The sequence below is a fragment of the Symphodus melops genome (assembly GCF_947650265.1).
Source record: "Symphodus melops genome assembly, chromosome: 15".
In the NCBI taxonomy this organism is placed as follows: Eukaryota; Metazoa; Chordata; class Actinopteri; order Labriformes; family Labridae; genus Symphodus; species Symphodus melops.
In genome coordinates, this window is record NC_136705.1 from 13,563,213 (window position 1) to 13,582,038 (window position 18,826).

General features: G+C 39.2%; 2 protein-coding genes across 4 annotated transcripts in view; both read left to right on the forward strand.

Annotated features, from left to right (window-relative positions):
• kcnq5a (potassium voltage-gated channel, KQT-like subfamily, member 5a) overlaps nt 1–11,173 on the forward strand; it is an 80,680-nt gene extending 69,507 nt beyond the window's left edge. Inside the window, exons 12-16 of one of the 3 annotated variants that reach the window (XM_079362354.1) lie at nt 3,849–3,980; nt 4,255–4,371; nt 5,302–5,415; nt 6,704–6,830; nt 7,088–11,173. In XM_079362354.1, coding sequence (XP_079218480.1) covers nt 3,849–3,980; nt 4,255–4,371; nt 5,302–5,415; nt 6,704–6,830; nt 7,088–8,155 — 1,558 coding nt within the window. In that variant the 3' untranslated portion in view covers nt 8,156–11,173. The remainder of the gene's footprint in view (nt 1–3,848; nt 3,981–4,254; nt 4,372–5,301; nt 5,416–6,703; nt 6,831–7,087) is intronic. The other 2 variants (XM_079362355.1, XM_079362356.1) reach the window with 2 other exon arrangements.
• A 151-nt stretch (nt 11,174–11,324) lies between these two features.
• Nucleotides 11,325–18,287, forward strand: ddx43 (DEAD (Asp-Glu-Ala-Asp) box polypeptide 43). The gene is made up of 17 exons (XM_079362369.1): nt 11,325–11,779; nt 12,031–12,086; nt 12,712–12,829; nt 13,083–13,280; nt 13,735–13,816; nt 13,961–14,120; nt 15,191–15,309; nt 15,451–15,561; nt 15,666–15,807; nt 16,052–16,152; nt 16,426–16,513; nt 16,761–16,888; nt 16,976–17,085; nt 17,233–17,371; nt 17,476–17,563; nt 17,655–17,836; nt 17,991–18,287. The coding sequence occupies exons 1-16, from the start codon at nt 11,446–11,448 to the stop codon at nt 17,823–17,825; spliced, it is 2,145 nt and encodes a 714-aa protein (XP_079218495.1). The 5' UTR covers nt 11,325–11,445; the 3' UTR covers nt 17,826–17,836; nt 17,991–18,287.
• Nucleotides 18,288–18,826: the final 539 nt, after the last annotated feature.

Sequence of the window (18,826 nt, forward strand, 5' to 3'; positions counted from 1 at the left end):
AGAGAATAAATAAGGATATATAACTTGTTAATGTGATAACATTAGTTGTTAACAGTTTAATGGAAAGCTTTAAAAAGTATTGGTTGGTGTGTTTTTTTGCCTTTGGACACACAGTAGCAGGGCTAACTGTCATACCCTCAGTATTGATGCTAATCTAATGTCCTTATATTCAGTACAGGCAAGATTCATCCAAGATGTAGGAACACATTTGCGAAAATGTCAAACTATGCCTTTAACTTTTGCCCTTAGTGCACACTATTAGTGAAAACTGAATATTTGTAGAAACGGTTAGTTTCAAGCAAAGCTGCATACCAGAAACTGATGACTGATGGTGACTACCTCATGTTACAATTGAAAAGTACAAAAACTATAGGTTTCTTATCAACAAGGCAAGAAATGCTAAATCTGGATTACCTTCATTTGCACAAAGTTAAGATCCAGTCTTGTTACGCTAAATTCAGATACAACTCCAATTTATTGTATCCAGTCTGTCCAAAGCATAAACACTCATCAGTGGTTTTCAGGGTGCAGCACCTTTCATCTTGATGTAATCTACCTCCTCTCCTGATTGCCTGTATTTGTTCTCTTACAGTTATCTGTTTAAAATTAGTTAATCCATGCAGGGCTGTGTGATGATTTGCAGGAATCCAGAAAATAATTCCTATTTGCCAGTGGTGCAATTGAAGCTTTCCAGTTAATCTCATTGGCTGTATTATGAGGTTGTATGTATTTAATGCCTTCTGGAACTGATAAAAGCTTTCTTATCGATCAGTCAGATTGTTTAGATCAATTCCTCCCTTGTGACGGCTCACTGAAGCCAAGAGTTACCAGTCAATTGGTGATGTCATTGCACCCCCTTCTCCTTTTACGATGCTTGTTCTTTGTATGTTACTCCGTTTCTCTAACAGGTGGAACTCAGGTCATGTTTTCTATTGATTATTTGGCCCTATGTGTTATATTACAGGCTGTTTATGATCTGTAACTATTGATCGGAATGTTCATGAATGATTCAGTGTAAGGACTTGACTGATAATCAAAAACCTGATTGATATGGAAGGATGCATTTTAAAGTCTATGGAGTCGATGGAGTGTTGTGTACTGTTGTTTTACATAAGAAAAACCATGTACAGTTTAAATGAGTTTTGGCAATATAAGAATATGATGAATCAGATTTTCATACCTGTTACTGTTGGTTTAAAACCCTCTTTACATTATATATATTCCCTTGCAGGCTTACAGCCTCTTGATTTGAATCAGTAATATAACACAACAACATAGATCACTGTAGTTTTTCCATCCACATGTCATTCTGGAACGGAGAAACATACATTCACACATGAGTGCAGAGGTTCTCATGGTGTTCAGTTCCTTAAAGTATGGAATTTTTCTAAATCTGTTTCTTTTCTTTTGAGCTCCATGCTTCTTCTCGTTATCAATATAACCCTCTGCTGAGTATGGCTGCAGGGGTTTCAAGTAGACTTGTATGTGTGCTAATGTGTGTCCTCTTACACTGGCACCGGCACCCTGCGAGCAAATGTTTATCTAACTGGCGCCAACTGATTCTCTCACTCCACTGCTTCCTCTCTCCACCTTCTCATAATTTTTTTCATCATAAAAATGTCCAGTTACTCTGCATAATAAATCAAGATTTAAACTTAGATGAAGGACAGGTTGGTGAAAAGATTCACTTCTGGTTGAAAGATGTTTTAGCTACTTGAATTTAAGTTAAATAAGCAATGTTGTCCGGATTTTATCATTCCAGATTTGACTAAATTCCTTCCTTTTTTATTCTACACTGCATAATACAGTCCATTAGAGACAAATAGACATTTAGATATGTAAGAGATTGATGTTGTTTATATATGAAAACTGAACCTATGGAAGCATTATATATACAGACCACAGTGTCTTTAATAAGAGGTCATGTCAGAAATACATTTACACAATCAATACATTTTTAAACAAACATGCTGGGTCTTCATTTACCTCAAGTCAAGTAATCCTCAGTAATGTCAAAACGACATACCTTTGCTGATATTTAGAACGGAGGCTGTAATGATTACCAGTTAAACAATTTAGGTGTCGGCTGTTAAGTCAATTGTCCACCAACAACTCTTATCTGCCAGCTACTTGAAAAAACAACTATTGTTTTGAGCCTTTTTTTAAAGCAAAAAGAGCAAAATCTCTGATTTCGGTTTCTTCTATGGATTTTTTTTTCGTGTTTTTTTTCACTCCTCGATAAAAGTTAACTGAATTCTTTCAATGTCAGTTTGTGCTTTGGAAACCTTGATCAACATTGTTCATATAGTGTTGCATTTTCTAGACCAATCAACTAATCTACAAAAATATCAATAGATCAATCAATGATGAAAGTACTCTTAAAACTTCCTGTTCTCTGAAACAGCGCAGACAGTGACTCCTGTGACACAGTGGGCTGTCAGATGAGTTGAACAATATGACACATTAACCTAAACAAACAAACAAACAAACAAAAAAACTCTATTTCAAAAACTCAACTAAGCCTGCAATGAAAACGTAAGATAATGATTCATGAAGCTGCAGGGTGTATGTGCACTAGCACTGGCATTATTATACATGATACTGAAAAGATGGTATGTTAAGAGTTTGTTTCTGTTTGATACAGACAACTCTTTTAACTATATTACATTGAATTGTTTCATATGATGTTTAGCAAACTTTATCAGATTAAATCACACTTTATCATAGAATGAATCTTTATTGTCCACCAGAGATGGACATTTGCTTTGGGCTCCCCATATAGATAAAGACATAAGACATACACAACAAAAACATTCAGGCCATAACACAGTCAACATGACAGTTACATTTACACAACCAAAAATAGTTCATGTCGTAGTTCAGATCTTATCAGTCATTTTGCAAGATTTTGTTTACTGCAATTGGAATAAAAATCTGTATCATTCACTAAAATATATCTTATCATATTGTATCATATATCTTCTACCAATTAAATATTAACATATTGTACTGACATTACCAAAGCCTTTACACACAAAAGGGCACTTTGCAGTTATAGTTTTAATTAAATACAGTGGGTATTTACTTCATCTGCTCTGCCATTGTTTCATATTGATGTATTTGCACTGAGATAGATCAAACATGATGAGATTTGATCCTTCTTTGTGACATCACTGTGTCAATCTCCCTTTTTCTCCAGCAGCAGATTATACCAACCAATCAACCCCAACCAGCCTTCTCACCCACCCAGCAGGCATTTCTCCATGGGCAGTAAGAGCCCAGGGCTTTCCCAGGGTGTCGGGTTGAGGGTTGGACACCCCCCTCCCCTGTCAGGACTGTTATTACAGAGGGTCATCTGTTCCCATTGTTTCCATTTAGACAGTGAGAAAACCAGGCAACTGGAGAAAAGCAGAAGCCACCAGGGAATCCAAATGGACCTAATACATAGATCCCCTTACCTATATCAATATTATTCACACAGCAGTGCTGCTGTGCACCAAATTGAAGGAGATAGAAAGGTACACTCCAGTTTCAAAGTCATTCATCTTGGTTGTTATGGATCTGACAAGAGAACCAGGGAGTTTGGTTCCCCCTTAGTTCCACTATGATGAATCTGATCTTTCAATAATGTTTCCTTTATTAAGCTCCTTGAAAAGATCAACAGTTGAAAGTTTAAACAGGTTCTGTTGGTTTCCAGAAGTCGCTGCTACCATCTAGTGTTTGGTTATAGTTATTACATTCTTTTTCAGCACTTAAAGTAGAGACGAGCTTCCAGTCTCTTTCTTTTTCTCGTTTTAGTCAACGTAATGCATACATGTGTTTGTTCATAAATGTGTGTGTCTGTTTAGGATCATGAAGTTCCACGTTGCCAAAAAAAAATTTAAGGAGACATTGCGTCCGTATGATGTGAAGGATGTTATAGAGCAGTACTCTGCAGGACACCTGGACATGCTGTGTCGCATCAAAAGCCTTCAGACCAGGTAAAGAGACACACACACATTAAAATCACAACATTTCACAGTATCAGTCTGTCTGAAAGTCATCATTCCAGCAGTGTTTATAATTCAAATATTGCTCTATACTCATAGACTTTATTATTCTAAAAAGTTCAAGTTCAAACAAGATATTCCTGTCATTGTTGCTTCAAAAGTTTCACTTTGTGGTTATATGAAATTAACCCATAGTTACCCCAATCTAACCCTAAACTATGTGCATATATGTTCTGTATATATACATGTCCCCTCTCTCTCTCAGACTTGACACTGTAGTGGGCCCCCCTCCAAGACCTTTCAGCAACCGCAGCAAGACCTGTTCCTCTCCCTCCCTGCATTTATATTACAGCCAGACGAGGAAGAAACAGTCCTCACTGGGGTTAGACCACACCCCGATCTGTTCTGCTTGCCAGATTTCCTACTAGGATAACTAAACCATAATGATGTCTCAAGTCTCATCCATTTACATGCCTTATAAATATTATAACATCCCCTGCATCCCCTCCTGCATAAATATTTATGTTCATACCTGTACATATGTTTAGCCAATACATGTCAAGGAAAGATATATCTTTTTGTTTATGTACTTTAATTTAAATACAGGGCTGAATCTTATTTAACAAAGTGCAAGTAATGTAGCTCAGTGACCACTGTCTCACACAACTAGTGAGGGTTTTTTTAGAGTTTCAGTTTCTTGAAGCAGCTTATAGCCACATCTTTAAGAGATGTTATATAAACCATTTTTGTAAAAATGAAGTTGGACTTTAAGCCAATGGTTTGTTATGTTGTGTGAATCATTAAGTTATGTAGGTAATGCTAATGCTATATAATGCTATGTTATAAAGTGAATGATTGTTACTCCCAATAGGGTATATCTTTTCTAGCTGGACCTGTTATTGGCAAAAAAAAAACTTAAAGCAACTCTGGCTTTTAACACTTACTGTGGGTTAGGGCAATGTAGACTTGCTTCCCAAGATTTTTTCTTTTTTCCAAAATAAAAAAAAAACAGACAAAACAACTTAACAAATGAATTATCTTCTATTTTATCAATAACAATGGAAGCATTAATAGCCTTTGAAACCCCCCTTTAATGTAACTTTCATACTCTGTTTATTTGCATGCCTATGTTGTTTGTTTTAGATTAGAGCTGGACTTGATTTCTACATCTAGCCACCTGTGCTTTCTGCTTTTGTGTGTATGTGTGTGTGTGGGTGGGTGTGACAGAGAGAGAGAGAGAGAGAGAGAGAGAGAGAGAGAGAGAGAGAGAGAGAGAGAGGTGAATCTGACCCAGTGTTTCTCCTATCTCCAGACTGGCCAGTGCAGCGAGCTCTGGTCCCAGCCTGAGTAGCCGATCCAGGAACATGTCCTCTCCTGCCCTGCACTATTATTACAGCAACAACAAGAAGAAGCTCTCTGGCTCAGGGTTACTTAAATTTCACTTAATTCAAGTTTAACCCCTACTAGACTCCCATTAGTTGTCTCCATTTCTACCATTAGTTCCCCTGCAGTCCCTGCAAAACGAACACAAAATCAGATAGAATCCGACGTGCTTGTAGTGATGCAATGAAATGCTATTTCTTTCTGTCAATACCAGATAGTTAGAGTTTGCATTTTGTAGTGTCATGTAGAAGATTTGGACAGTCCACACACAAAACAAGGAGGTAAATGAATATTTAATGTTAAAACAGAACTTGAAAACATTTAACTTTTATGCATTTGGTAAATGTTTACCAACTAGTACAGACACATATTTGAAGTTAATGCAAACACATACTAACATGTATGCACACACAATGTCCAACGTTTCCCCCTGTTGCTTCTTTAGATCCCATTTATAGTTTCACAATCCTTTCTTTTTCCCATCCTTACATTACATGGAAACATTAGCACGGTGTGACTGTTGCTAACTCCTGTGCAGTTGCTTTGATGCAATTCTCATTACCTTGTACATAAAACAAAGAATGTGTGTGATAATCCTCTATTAGATCATTGCATGGTAGAGATATTATGACATCATCAATTGAACAAATTCATCATTATTAAGGTATTAAAGACCAATGTTAAAAAGTGGGAAACAGATAGACTAATATTTTGAAGGCAGTTTAGAGCATCTCCCATGGTATAAATGTCATCAGAAATGAAAATATTTTCTTGTATGTTTCCTTCTTACACAGACTTCAGTTATAATATCAAAGCCTTGTTATTTAAGTATTGGTATTTTTCAAGGAGAACCCTAATCCTATGGGAGCTGCGAGCATGTTCTATAAACAAAGAAATATCAAGCCTGACATACCTCTCTTTATATGCAACAACATGAGCTTTGTTTTAAATGGGTTATATTTGAAAGCCACATTTTTAGGGTATTTTTGTTTGGCCATTCCATTTCTTTAAGGATTGATATTGGATGCTAAATAATTTGTATTTGTGTAGATGTATATTTGAGCCAGAGAGACTTATAAAAACTGAACGGAATCCAATCCAAAAATGCTTTTCTCCTTGAAAAACACCATTTTGTGGATAATTGTTTTTGTTTTGAGAGCAATGATATAGTCATGGATTGTTTGCTGTGTGTAATACTAACCCTAATCCAAACATCCTAGTGCTGCTTTAGGTTTGTTGCCTGACTCTGGAATAACCTGGAATGAATCTTGGGGGCCTACTCACATTACAACATCAGTATTTTTGAACATGTGTGTGTTTGTGTGTAACAGGGTGGATCAGATTCTGGGAAAAGGCCAGATTCCATTGGATAAGAAAATAAGGGACAAGTTGCACCCAGATGGTGATTCCTTGGAGGGGATGAGCATGCTGGGGCGTGTGTGTAAGGTGGAGAGACAAGTGAGGAACTACATCAGCACTTTTCACAATTTGCATTTTCCAATAACTTAAGATTTTTGCAAGAATTGTTATTTACCAATGACAATGAAGTATCTGTTTTTAGATTTGTTCGAGGACTCAAAAAATTACTCAGTTGAAATTAGAGGTCAATTAAACTGCACTATTATTACAGCAACAACAGAAATAAAACTGTGAAATACAGTGAAAATTACAAACTGGATGAAAATGAATTCTCTTTCCTCTTTCTTTTGTTCAAGGTAACTTCCATTGAATCAAAGTTGGACTCTTTGCTGGATGTTTACCGCCAAGTCCTCCAGAAAGGCCCATCAGCACTGACCCTCTCTTCCCTGCCTCTGTTCGAGCTGGACAATCACCAGCGGCATACCTCCGACTACCAGACCTCCGTCAATGGCAGGGATCTCCCCTCTCCACATGAAGGAGATCCGGTCAGAGCGGGTGGCGATAACAACCGGGGACTACGTCGCTCTCTTGGTGGCAATCCGAGAGGCCTGCGGCTAATCCTGCCGCCCGCCGATGACGAAGGCCCCCCAGACTCAGCACCACCATCTTACCCTCCATCCACAGCCTCACTCTCCCCTTCCCCTCTGCTGCCTCCAGATAGCCCCTACCCAACTGTAGTCACCCCTAATGGGACCTCCAAGAGACCACACTTCCCTGACCTGCCGCCCCCTCCCTCATCCAGAGGTTTCACCCTCCGGCTGCCCCCCGTAATGCACCCTTCCTACCTTCGATGCCATGCTGACCCCGTCCCAGATGAAATGAGGGATGAGTTGGTTGCGGATGAGGGGGTTCTTGGCCCTTCTCTTGTTGTTGAATCTAGTGCAGATGCTGACCAGGTTAGGGACTGTGAGGCAGACATAGTGACGCTGCGGGAGAAGTCAGGCTTGAGTGCTGAGGGGGTCTGGAGGAGGCACATGAGCCTGGAGGTCAACCCTGTACTACTGCTCTCATCAAGCCCAGATGGGACACCTTCAGACTGGGGGAGCAGTCAGGGGAAATCCCAATCCGTTCAAAATCTCAGCCAGCCTTTGACCAACCGTTCTCCTGCACTGTCCTCAGCGCTCAACAACAGCAGCAGCAACACTAGTGAGGATGGACATAACCATGGGGACATAAGCAACTGGGATGCAGCAGAACTTTTCATCAGTGAGTGCAAACTAGAGCCAGAGGAAGAACATTTCAACTTTCCATCCCAGCCCTGCAGCGGCTCGTCAGAACGTTTACAGACTGTAGAAGAAGTGGCACCTCGACCCAAAGAAAACACAGATTTTCTTAGTCAGTCGCCGCACATACAGTTGGCATAACCACACACACACTTATACACATAAAAAAATGTACAGGACAGGAACAAACCAAGCTCAATGCCTTGTTAAGGGATAATTTAACATTTTCTCTAAATGTTTTTTTCTACTGTCACAAAAAATATTTTTTGTTATATACATACATGGGGTAATACAATTATGAAGAGATACAACATATGAATGAAAGTGGGTCTAAAAGAAAAGAAATACAGAAAAAACCTGTAACCTTCCTTTAAGATGAATCACTTTGAATCTTTAACTTTAGACATTCAAGATAGCAATTTAATCAATTTGACCCCGTAAAGGCTTTGTTTTATCATATAACATAATATTTTAATGAAAGGGGGTTATTGCAGATGCTGGCTTGTTTACTTGTATTTGAAATAAAAAAAGGGAGGAATGTTTACTATGAGCCTGCAGTCTGACACCTACCGATTATGTGTAGAAGAAAAATCCTGTTTGTATACTTGACAAAAAAACTTTGAGAGAGTTTAACTTTTCAGTCCTACATTTTCACGAACTTGAGGGTTGACCAGAACCAAAGCAGCTCGTTTTGGCTTACATGTAACTTTTCTCTTTAGAAATTAGACCGATACATCAGGGGACGACTGCATAGCTGGACAGTAAAATGAATACATAAAATAATACATAGACACAAAAACACAGTTTACACACATACAAATTAATACGCCGCCCATTTGGAACCTTGAAACTCAACATTGAATTAGTCTCCTTGATCAATGTCTGTCTTTCTGTCATCCTTTACTTAAGCTTTCATACATTAAGTATGAATTAAAATTCGCCATGAATGGTGAATAATCGAGGAGACTTGGTTTGATGGGAAATCTGAATTATGAAAAGAGTTAAAAGTTACTCCCATTTTTCAGACCACATTCATCTCTTTCTGTTAATTCTCTATGGACACAGATTGGCGGTTTCATCTGTCGGCAATATGTCAATTTGTATAAACAATTTGTATCCGTTAGGGAAAATGGCCGATCAGCAATCACTTAGAACAAGTGCTGGGCCATATTCAATCTGATTTGGACATTATAGCCTAGATGCATGCAAATGGTCTGAATGCTGAATTGCAGTTCAGATACCTTGAAGGTTATTCCAGTAAAGCATGAGGTACTGCATGTCAAAGCTGTTGCAATAAGTCAAGAGCAGTTCACTCCCTGGTAGCCAGGATGGACTTATGCATGTTAAAAGTACTGTTCCCTTAAAACCTCTTCAAAAAGGTCTCAACAAAGTGAGCCTATATAAATATTATTATCCTAATTAAAACTAATTTGAAACTAGCTTAATCTTGTACTGCCACTTATGTGGATAACATACTTACATTTGAATTTTATGACAAGCTTACAACCTTCAAAGCTAATTAAAAGTTTTTGACAAACCCTGTCTTTTTAACAGGTGCTAGTTGCACAATGCACATCAATAATTGTGAAACACATAATGACCTTTAATGCAACATTCATGTTTGGATCCAGAATACTGATGAAAGAGAGGTTTTGAGGTTTCATTGATTGTTGGTACCTACATTTAAAATCTTAATAATTTCCATGACTTCAGTTTACTTATCCCATACTTATATGATCGTTGAGAGGGGATTAAGCAGGAATTCTAAGATAGTATAACATTTTGGTAAATCAAATCCATATTCAGAGTGAAAACCTATGTTTTAATTTACATTTAAGAAAATGTACAGTATGTTTTGCAATCCCGTTTAACATAATCCTTCTGTACACTTGATAGTATTTTGAAATGTTATCCCTAAGACACATATGTTTCCTGCAGAAGAAAGAAAGTTGTGCAGAAAACTATATCTGTCTTAGTTTGTGCCACTCTTTTTTTAAATATTTAAAGGGGTCACAGCAGTCTTAAATTTGCATTTTCATATGTTAATGACCTTTATTTATTATTAATTTACAGAATCTGTTCCCTTTGTTTTGAATGGTGAGTAAGTGCATTGCTTAGGAAATTAACAAGTTCTAGTGGATTATGATCTAGTTTATCCTCTGACGAATGTCAATTGTAAACACTAGTTGATTGGTTCTTTAGATATTCTACATACAGGTTGCTGATGAAATATGTTATCAAATAAAGGCACAACTTTTTTTTGATGAGTCTGAAGAGCCTGAAAATGTAAACTGGTACTTTAATACAAAATATTATTGGAATAGACTTTTAGTTTTTTGGGGATGTCTACAAATCCTAGAAAAAGAGGTAAGCCAGGACTCAGTTACTTTGTAGCAGTATATGGTACACATGGGCTTACTGAATAAGTACAGTAGACCCTATGGACTTTGGATGGATTATTGTCCTGAAGAACCTGCACATTTTGCAATCTGTAAATTGCTTCAGGATATCTTTGTTGCGTTTTGAAAAGGTTTTTTTTTTTTTTTCATTCCACAAATGTCCTACTTCACAGTTGAAATGAAATGCTAATTGTGTTGGGCATCCATTTCAGTAAGTAGCTTTAGCCTCGAACAATATAAGCAGTGGTGTAGTGCAAGGTATGTACAGGTATACGGAGTATGCCAACTTATTTTTCAGTCTCCATAAACTATACCCACTTCTAAATCTCCTCTGACTCACAACATTTATTTACTGATAATATTTTGTAGTAGGCCTATGCTGCAATTTTTGCTGAGGATGAGAAAGGGATAAGTCACCCTACTCTGTCTCTAACTGGCATACGCACTGACTAAATGTGCAAGAGCAGTCTTAAAAGCCAGAGGCCATGTAAATGTTGGTGGATGGGCCACTTAAAATAAACATTTTGGGGAAAAATACGCACTTCGTCAGGCACCACCACACCACTGAATATAAGGTTCCTATGGCCAATGATACCCTCCCTCTACTGCTACAGTAATTTATTACACAACTGGCCTTAAAGTTTGATGTTAACATGTATTATTTCTTTGGAATTAATTTATTAAAGTGCACATAATGTTCTCTGGGTGAAAAATGCAAAAATAATTTTATTATACATTAATAAAGAACAAATTAACTCAACTGTTGTGTCCTTGTTTTGGAATATATGGAGTATTATATGTGATGCTGTGTTTTTTGATTCAATTTACTACATGTTTATGTTACATTATTTTATTTTTAGATAAATCATGTTCATAATATTCTTTATGATCTCGCTAGAGCAAAGTAGGAAGTCGAAAATGTTTGAGGTAAACGGGGAGGAAGTGAAAGCAACACCATCGAGATTGACAGCTCGAGAGGTTAATTGTAGTGAGCAGGTAGCTAATCCGCAGGTGGGACGGCACGTTTGAAAAATGTCCGACTGGGAAGACGAGTACACCGAGGATGGCGTTGCTATCCATAAGCCTGTGACACAATCAGCTCTGAATGAACGTCGGTCGCCATGCAGTGACGGTCACAGAGAAAATGTTTCTCTCGGTGTAAGAAATGGCGCCAGGTTTAGAGAGTGGAGAGGGCATCGTGGCGACGAGACAGCCGAGCCAAGAAGCCGGAAGGATGGAGGTCCGTTTCCCCGGAGCGCTTACCGCGAAGGCCCGCCGGGAAGACGAACCTCCTACGAGGAAAAGTTCAACTCTAGCCCACCTGTGACGATTAACGTGGAGAAGGCATCAGTTGGGAGAATTATTGGTTGTTGTTTTTCTTTTATTTTCTTACAGTTTTGGTTTTAAAAGTCTTGACTGTTAACTAGTAATGATAAATCAATGGATGCTACTTAAACTTAGCCTAGCGTCAGTTAGTTACACCCATAGACACCAGGCAGCTTGTATTATTGTGTAACCTTCTTATAAGTGCACCGTGGGTCATTTATGTGTAAATTGTGTTACTGCTTCTGTAAAGTAATTTATTTATTTATGTTGAATACTGCAATGTTGTTAAAGGTCGTGGAGGAGCTAAAATTCGTGAACTTGAAGAGAGCACTGGTGCAAAAATCAAGGCAAGTATATATTTTTATCATTATGGAAAAACTATAAAAGTTCATCCATCAACAAACTGAGCAGGGCTGGGCTGGTTTTTCTTTCTTTTTTACTTTAACATTGAATCTGCTCTCTTTCCCCTAACTTGAAATGATTGTGGTCTGACTGAATATACAGTATGTCTTCATTTGTCTAACATTAAGGTCTACAGGACTGATTTAATAAGTACCGTACTTGTAAAGGGATGCTTTGACAGCACAATTTCTATACTGCTTGCTTTTTCTAACTGTACCGACATTTACAGTTAACTATTTGACTACCATTGTAAAGTCCTCTGAGTATGAAATATAGTTTCAGCAGGCCAGGATCAGATTGGATTATTCATCCAATGTCAGAGATTTACAAAAAGTGTCTGGGTTAATTAGAAACCATATTTTATTACCTATAATTCCCTGAATAGTACAACATTTAGACAAGTTATCAGTGAGTTCATTAAAGATTATTGCAAAACTGAATTGTGGGGTTACAGACTTTTTGTTTTTTTAAATATTTTGTTGAGATTGTAGTTAACCTGCACATTGAATCAGTCATGTGTTTTTCATAATGGCTTTACACCTTGTGTCCAACCGCTCGTCTCTTTTCTAGATAAACAGCAGAGACGATGAAGGTGAAGTGCTGATCTTTGGGTTGTCGGCTGCTCAACAGAAGGCGAGGGAGATGATTGAAGAACTGGTTGCAGATGGCGGCACTCGTTTTCGCAGCGGTATGAACTGTTTATTTCTAGAAACATCTTGATGCTGAGAGAGTTCTTGGCATTTGTGCAACAGTCGTAGATTCAAGAATCACAAAGTGTGTCAGCTTTAATGTAGCTAAACACACTCCTAAACCTCAATTTTCAGAAAGCTATGCTAATGCTCTGTGCTTTTGAATATCCCCCCTTCAACAAATAAAGTTTTCTGAATTGAATTGAGTTCCACTTATCTTAATCTCCTTTGGCATGTTGCTCTGATTCTTAGGTCCAGGTAAGGGGTCGGACTACTACAGAGGAGAAGGAGGAGGAGGCAACAGAGGTGGAGGTTATGAAAACGTTAGCAGAGGCTCTGTGTGGTCTGCTTCAGCCTTGGAGACTGCAAGTGTGGCGCCGCCTAGTGTAGGCATAGACTGGAACGCCATCCGGGAGAACAAGGAAACGTATGCTGCACTGAAGTGGAAGGGTGAGGGGTCATGTTTCAAGTGATCAACATTAACTCACACAACTTTATTGTTTTCATTATTTAGCAGTATTCAGGATCTCAGATTAGACAATAAAAAAAAAACGGTCTGGAGATGTTCACCCAGGTCACATCATACCAGGGAAATGTTGATCATTTCACCACTGAGCAGGTCTGGTTTTCATTTGACTAAATTGATTCTTGTTTGTGATTAAGTCCCTCTTTTGAATACAAAATGTTAAAAATCTGAGCTAACGCTCCCGTAAAAGCCTTCAAAGTGAAGGAGGAGTTGATCATTTCACGATAACTCTTTCATTTTCAAATCGCCTCGCCTGTTTTGTAGCTTGTAATGAAAAGTTTATTCTTGTGACATGAAACCGGGATTTAATTGCTCGGTGAAATGGGAAATGATTAATTTCCTGAAACCATTTCTGTGATCTTTTACAACTTCCTTCAGACCTCCCACCCATGAAGAAGCACTTTTACACTGAGGCGGAGAGCGTTTCCATGCTCACAGAGGAGGAAGTCAGGGAGTGGAGGTAAAGCTGGCAGAAATTAATCGACCAGTAGATCTAAAAAAAAAAAGAAGTTACAGGCATTGTTTATTTATCCTGAACAGTTATCTTTTTACAAATGTTCACAAATGCACTTTTGATTTAGTTCCACATTTTCTTAACCTACAGGAAAGAGAATAACAATATCATTGTTGATGACCTGACAGAGGAGGGGAAGAAGAGGTCAATCCCTTATCCCTGCCGCACCTTCCTGGAGGCGTTTGAGCCCAATCCAGAGATCATGGAAAATATTGAACGCGTTGGCTTTGTCAAACCGACTCCCATCCAGGTATGAGCCCGACACATTTATTTAACTTATCACTAAACCCTCATTGTATTACTGCTGAAGGTATTACAAACAATAGACCCACACTGTCCACTGAGGGACGTAATGATGAAATCTAACACGGCTGTAGCTGATAGTTAATGTTGGTCTGACGTTAAAAGGACGAGATCAATAAAAAAAAAAAAAAGATTGAATCCATTCACTGTTTAGAACTTATTTTCAATTATTAAAAACCAAATCGCCCAATGTTTGTTGTAATATGTCCTCCAGGACTCAAAGATAAACCAGATCTATAAAGGTCAACATCTCTGTGACTGTCACACTCAATAAAAAACTTTGAGCCAATCATGTTCAACACATTTGAACGCCCACTGTACTGCACAGACACATGACTCATTTTTACCACTTTATTAAACGACACACACCGGTAGCACAACATACAGAAAATTAAATTGAAAGAAAACTGCCTTCCTGTAAATTAAGTTAAATGTAAAATAACTGACAAGAGGAGAGGGGGAAAAAAGCAAGGGTACAGGACTGTGTACGTCATTTTCGTCCGGAGTCAAAGAACTACCCATCCCACAATCCACTGCGAATAATATAGTTCATTCTTAAAAGTAAGTTTTGTTGCTGTAGTGTTTATACACTCTTCTCACTTGCTTACTCGCTAGCAACATTTATCTATTTGCATAAGGGTGGGAATCATTGCCATAGTAACAGCAAGAGACATCGCTTTGACACTGTGATCGTGGGTAGTGTAGTTCTTTGCCCCGATAAGGCAAATAAATCTTGTTTTTCTTCAAACGAGGTTGATATCATACAAACTATGACATTTATGTCTAATAATTAAATCCAGAAACTAAATGGGAGGTTTATTGTCGGAACATCCCTTTTGAGCCCTAACCCCCATGCGCTCAACATCGTTAACGCTGTTGCATGTATCCTGTCTCTTGGGAGTATGCACGAGAAGCTGGCTGACATCCATGTCTTGTTTTAGCTTCCCCTCGACGTGATTCTGCTTGTTCTGTGGAACAAAGAGACTGTATTATGAGGGCTTTCTGTCTTGTCACCAGTCTCAGGCTTGGCCTGTGCTGCTGAGCGGGGAGGACCTGATAGCCATTGCTCAGACAGGAACAGGGAAAACCTTAGCCTACCTGCTGCCGGGGTTCATCCACATGGAGGGACAGACTATGTGAGTACAGGATCTGCTGCTTACCTGTCAGATCTTCATATTCTAGTAATGTACTGTTTTTTGAAGAGATATGCAGCTTTGCTAATTGTGCGTGACTGTCAGTCAAACTCCTCCCATCTTTTTGTCTCTCTCCAATGACAGACCTCGAGCTGAGTGGGGGGGTCCAGGCATGTTGGTGCTGACCCCCACCAGAGAGCTGGCCCTGCAGATCGAAACGGAGTGCAAAAAGTACCGCTTCAAGAGCTACAAGAGGTCTAGCAGTCCTATTTTATCAAAACCTTTTTTCATGACACGCTTACAAATCAATCTTAAAGCAAAACACGACCATGACTTTTAATGCCCGCACCGCCTCTCAGTATCTGTATCTATGGTGGAGGGGATAGGAGAGCCCAGATCAAGCTGGTGAAGGGCGGCGTGGACATAGTGATCGCCACACCAGGCCGACTAAACGATCTACAGATGAACGAGCTCATCAATCTCAGCTCCATCACCTACTTGGTCAGTTGTTTGTGTCTGTCTTGGTTGTTGTGCGAGGTGGATCAAACGATTGCGTAGTTCTCTGTCCATCATAACAGTTTCCACATTTAAAGGTTTCAAGTGTCATCAAATCCTTTTTGAATAATTAAATGCATTGAATCAGTGAAGAATATGGTTTTATGTGTTGGCTTTGTCTGTTGTTGTATTTTGTTAAGAACTACATTAATGTAAGTTTTAAATGAAGTCTGATCATTACAAAAAAAAGGTGCTGGACGAGGCTGACCGCATGCTCGATATGGGCTTCGAGCCCCAGATTATGAAGATCCTCCTCGACATTCGCCCAGACCGCCAGACTGTCATGACGAGGTAACGTGTCACGTGACGTGAATGTCTTTCATGTTGTAATTGAGAAGAAATGTGGGACAAAGAAGAGCCAATAGAATCAGTTCATACACATAGATAAACATCTTCCATTTCACGACTGTGTATCGGCTCATATACCGAAAAACGAGAACACATTCAGCTAATACCTTCATTTATGCATTTGTTTTTACTCTTTTCCTTGTAGAAGTGCTTGGGAGGTTTGTACCACATGAAAATAGAGAAGAATGTCATTTTAAGATGAATTCTGTTTTTCAGCGCCACCTGGCCTGCTGGTGTGAGACGGTTGGCCAAATCCTACCTAAAGAACCCCATGATGGTTTACGTGGGCACCCTGGACTTGGCGGTAAGTGGAGATAAATACACTTCTGTATTTTGACCGGGTGCTTGGTGTTGGATCCACCCAGTAAACAAAATGAATAAAACAGGTTGAAACCAGTTTCGTGTCGTAGACGGTTGGCGAATAAGATGATGGAAAACAAAAAAACGGCTGAACTGTATCTTGGTGATCTTCTGGCTCTTGTGAGGTGAACGCCATTTATTGGGATCTTCTATGCATACTTTGACACTTCCTGTGTTTGTCTGGGCCCTAGGCAGTCAACACGGTGCAGCAAACGGTGCTGCTCGTCCGTGAAGAGGAGAAAAAGTCATATTTGTTTGACTTCATCAGAAACATGCTGCCTGACGATAAGGTCCTCATCTTTGTTGGCAAGAAGCTTTCGTGAGTAGAGAGTCACTAACATGCCGCTCGTTGTTGTCTGGCCCTGACCGATCAGCTACATCTGTGTTTCTTGGCTCGCGATCTCAGGGCTGACGACCTGTCCAGCGACATGTGTCTGCAGGGAATGGCTGTGCAAAGTCTGCACGGTGACCGTGAGCAGTGTGACCGCGAAGAAGCCCTCAAGGACTTCAAAGACAGTACATTACAGGACTGAGAATCCTCTGAAAGACATTTTTAATTGAAAGAAACTTAAGTTTTTATAGTGTGTGAACTATCAGTGATTGTAGTTTAATGTTTTTTGGGGGGGGATTTTTTTCTTTTTTCTTTTTTTTTTCTTTTTCCAGGTCGAGTTCGTATCCTGGTCGCCACAGACCTAGCGTCCCGGGGGCTGGATGTTCATGACATCACACATGTCTTCAACTTTGACTTCCCTCGTAACATAGAGGAGTATGTGCATCGCGTGGGCCGCACCGGACGAGCAGGGTAAGGGTGTCTGGTGTTATTCAAGGATCACACGGTGGAGTGTCCCTGCCAAGTGTCCTGCTGCTCTTTGCTCAGTTTGAGATGTTAATGCATTCATGTTTCAGACGGTTAGGTGCCTCAGTTACCCTGGTAACGAGGGAAAACTGGAGGATGGCCGCTGAGCTTATTCCAATCCTGGAGCGAGCAGGACAGGTTAGCAGTATGAATGCTTGAACAACTTTAATTCTTGGTAGTTTTTTATTGATATTGTTTATAAGTGACGAGCCACAATAACATGATGCAGGAGGTCCCTGAGGAGCTGGTTCTTATGGCGGACAGATATGAGAAGCACAGGAGGGAGAAGGAGAGGGAGAAGGAGGCGTACGGTCCAAGGGGAGGAGGAGGAGGAGGAGGGGGAAGAAGAGATTACGGAGGAAGAGGAGGCAGGGATCGAGGTCAAAACTGGGGATTCTAATGCATGATAATGTAAGTCAACACACAACAACTTTAAGTGTCTAACATAACACAATAAGCTGACATCTTAATAGAGGTCAACGCAGATGAAATTCATGTGCTGCTATTTTGATGAAATATTTGTTTACAATTTGGGACTAATATCCGTCCTGTTTTCTTCTTTCAGAGTTGAGCAGGATCTGAAACGGCCTGTGTTCTTTGGATGCATGTTAATCATTTGCTTTGATTGGATTCTTTGATTTCCTTTTTTTTTTCATTGTATCATCAATTACCATTTGGAGGCAGTTGATGCACCTTATTTGTTTTCCTCCCGTTTTAAAAATGTTTGAAATCCACAAGTTTGACGTCAGTCTTCGGTCTGTAACTCGCCAACCACAGCAGTGTGCAGTATCACCCTGATCATTTTGTTCAGTCGTTTTCTGATTTTGTGATGAAAATAACCTGTATAATAAATTCTCCTTTTAAGAGATGTGAAACAAAGTGGATCTGTTCATGACTTTGTAACTTCATCTGTTAAAGTGTTTAAACCTGCTTTGTGTGTTTAATACCTCCTTAGTTGAAAGAAAAAGGGTTTACCTTGAAGGATGCTAAAGGCTAGTTTTGATATGTAATTTCAGATATTACTGTTGCTGGTTATAATCAAACAGTTGTGTTCTGTGTAGACTGATGAAGAACTTGTCAGCATCACATTGTGCAAACGGGTCGTCAACCTGCTGGACATGTAACGTTTCACAAAAGAGATGTGAAGCGATATGAAAACAGAGCCAAGCTTATATTTACATTTCAATCAGACGAAGCTTTCATGAAAAGTGATATTGCATTCTAGGGCCGGTCGTGGATCAGTGGTACAGTGGGTTATTGCTCATCTGGAAGGTTGGGGGTTCAATCCCCAGAAGAGCATTTTACAAGCCAAAGTCCATTAAACGTTAAATGTTATTTGACATGTGCATACTGTAATTTGAGAAATGTTAAAAGACTTGTCAGTCAGATTAAAACCAGCCA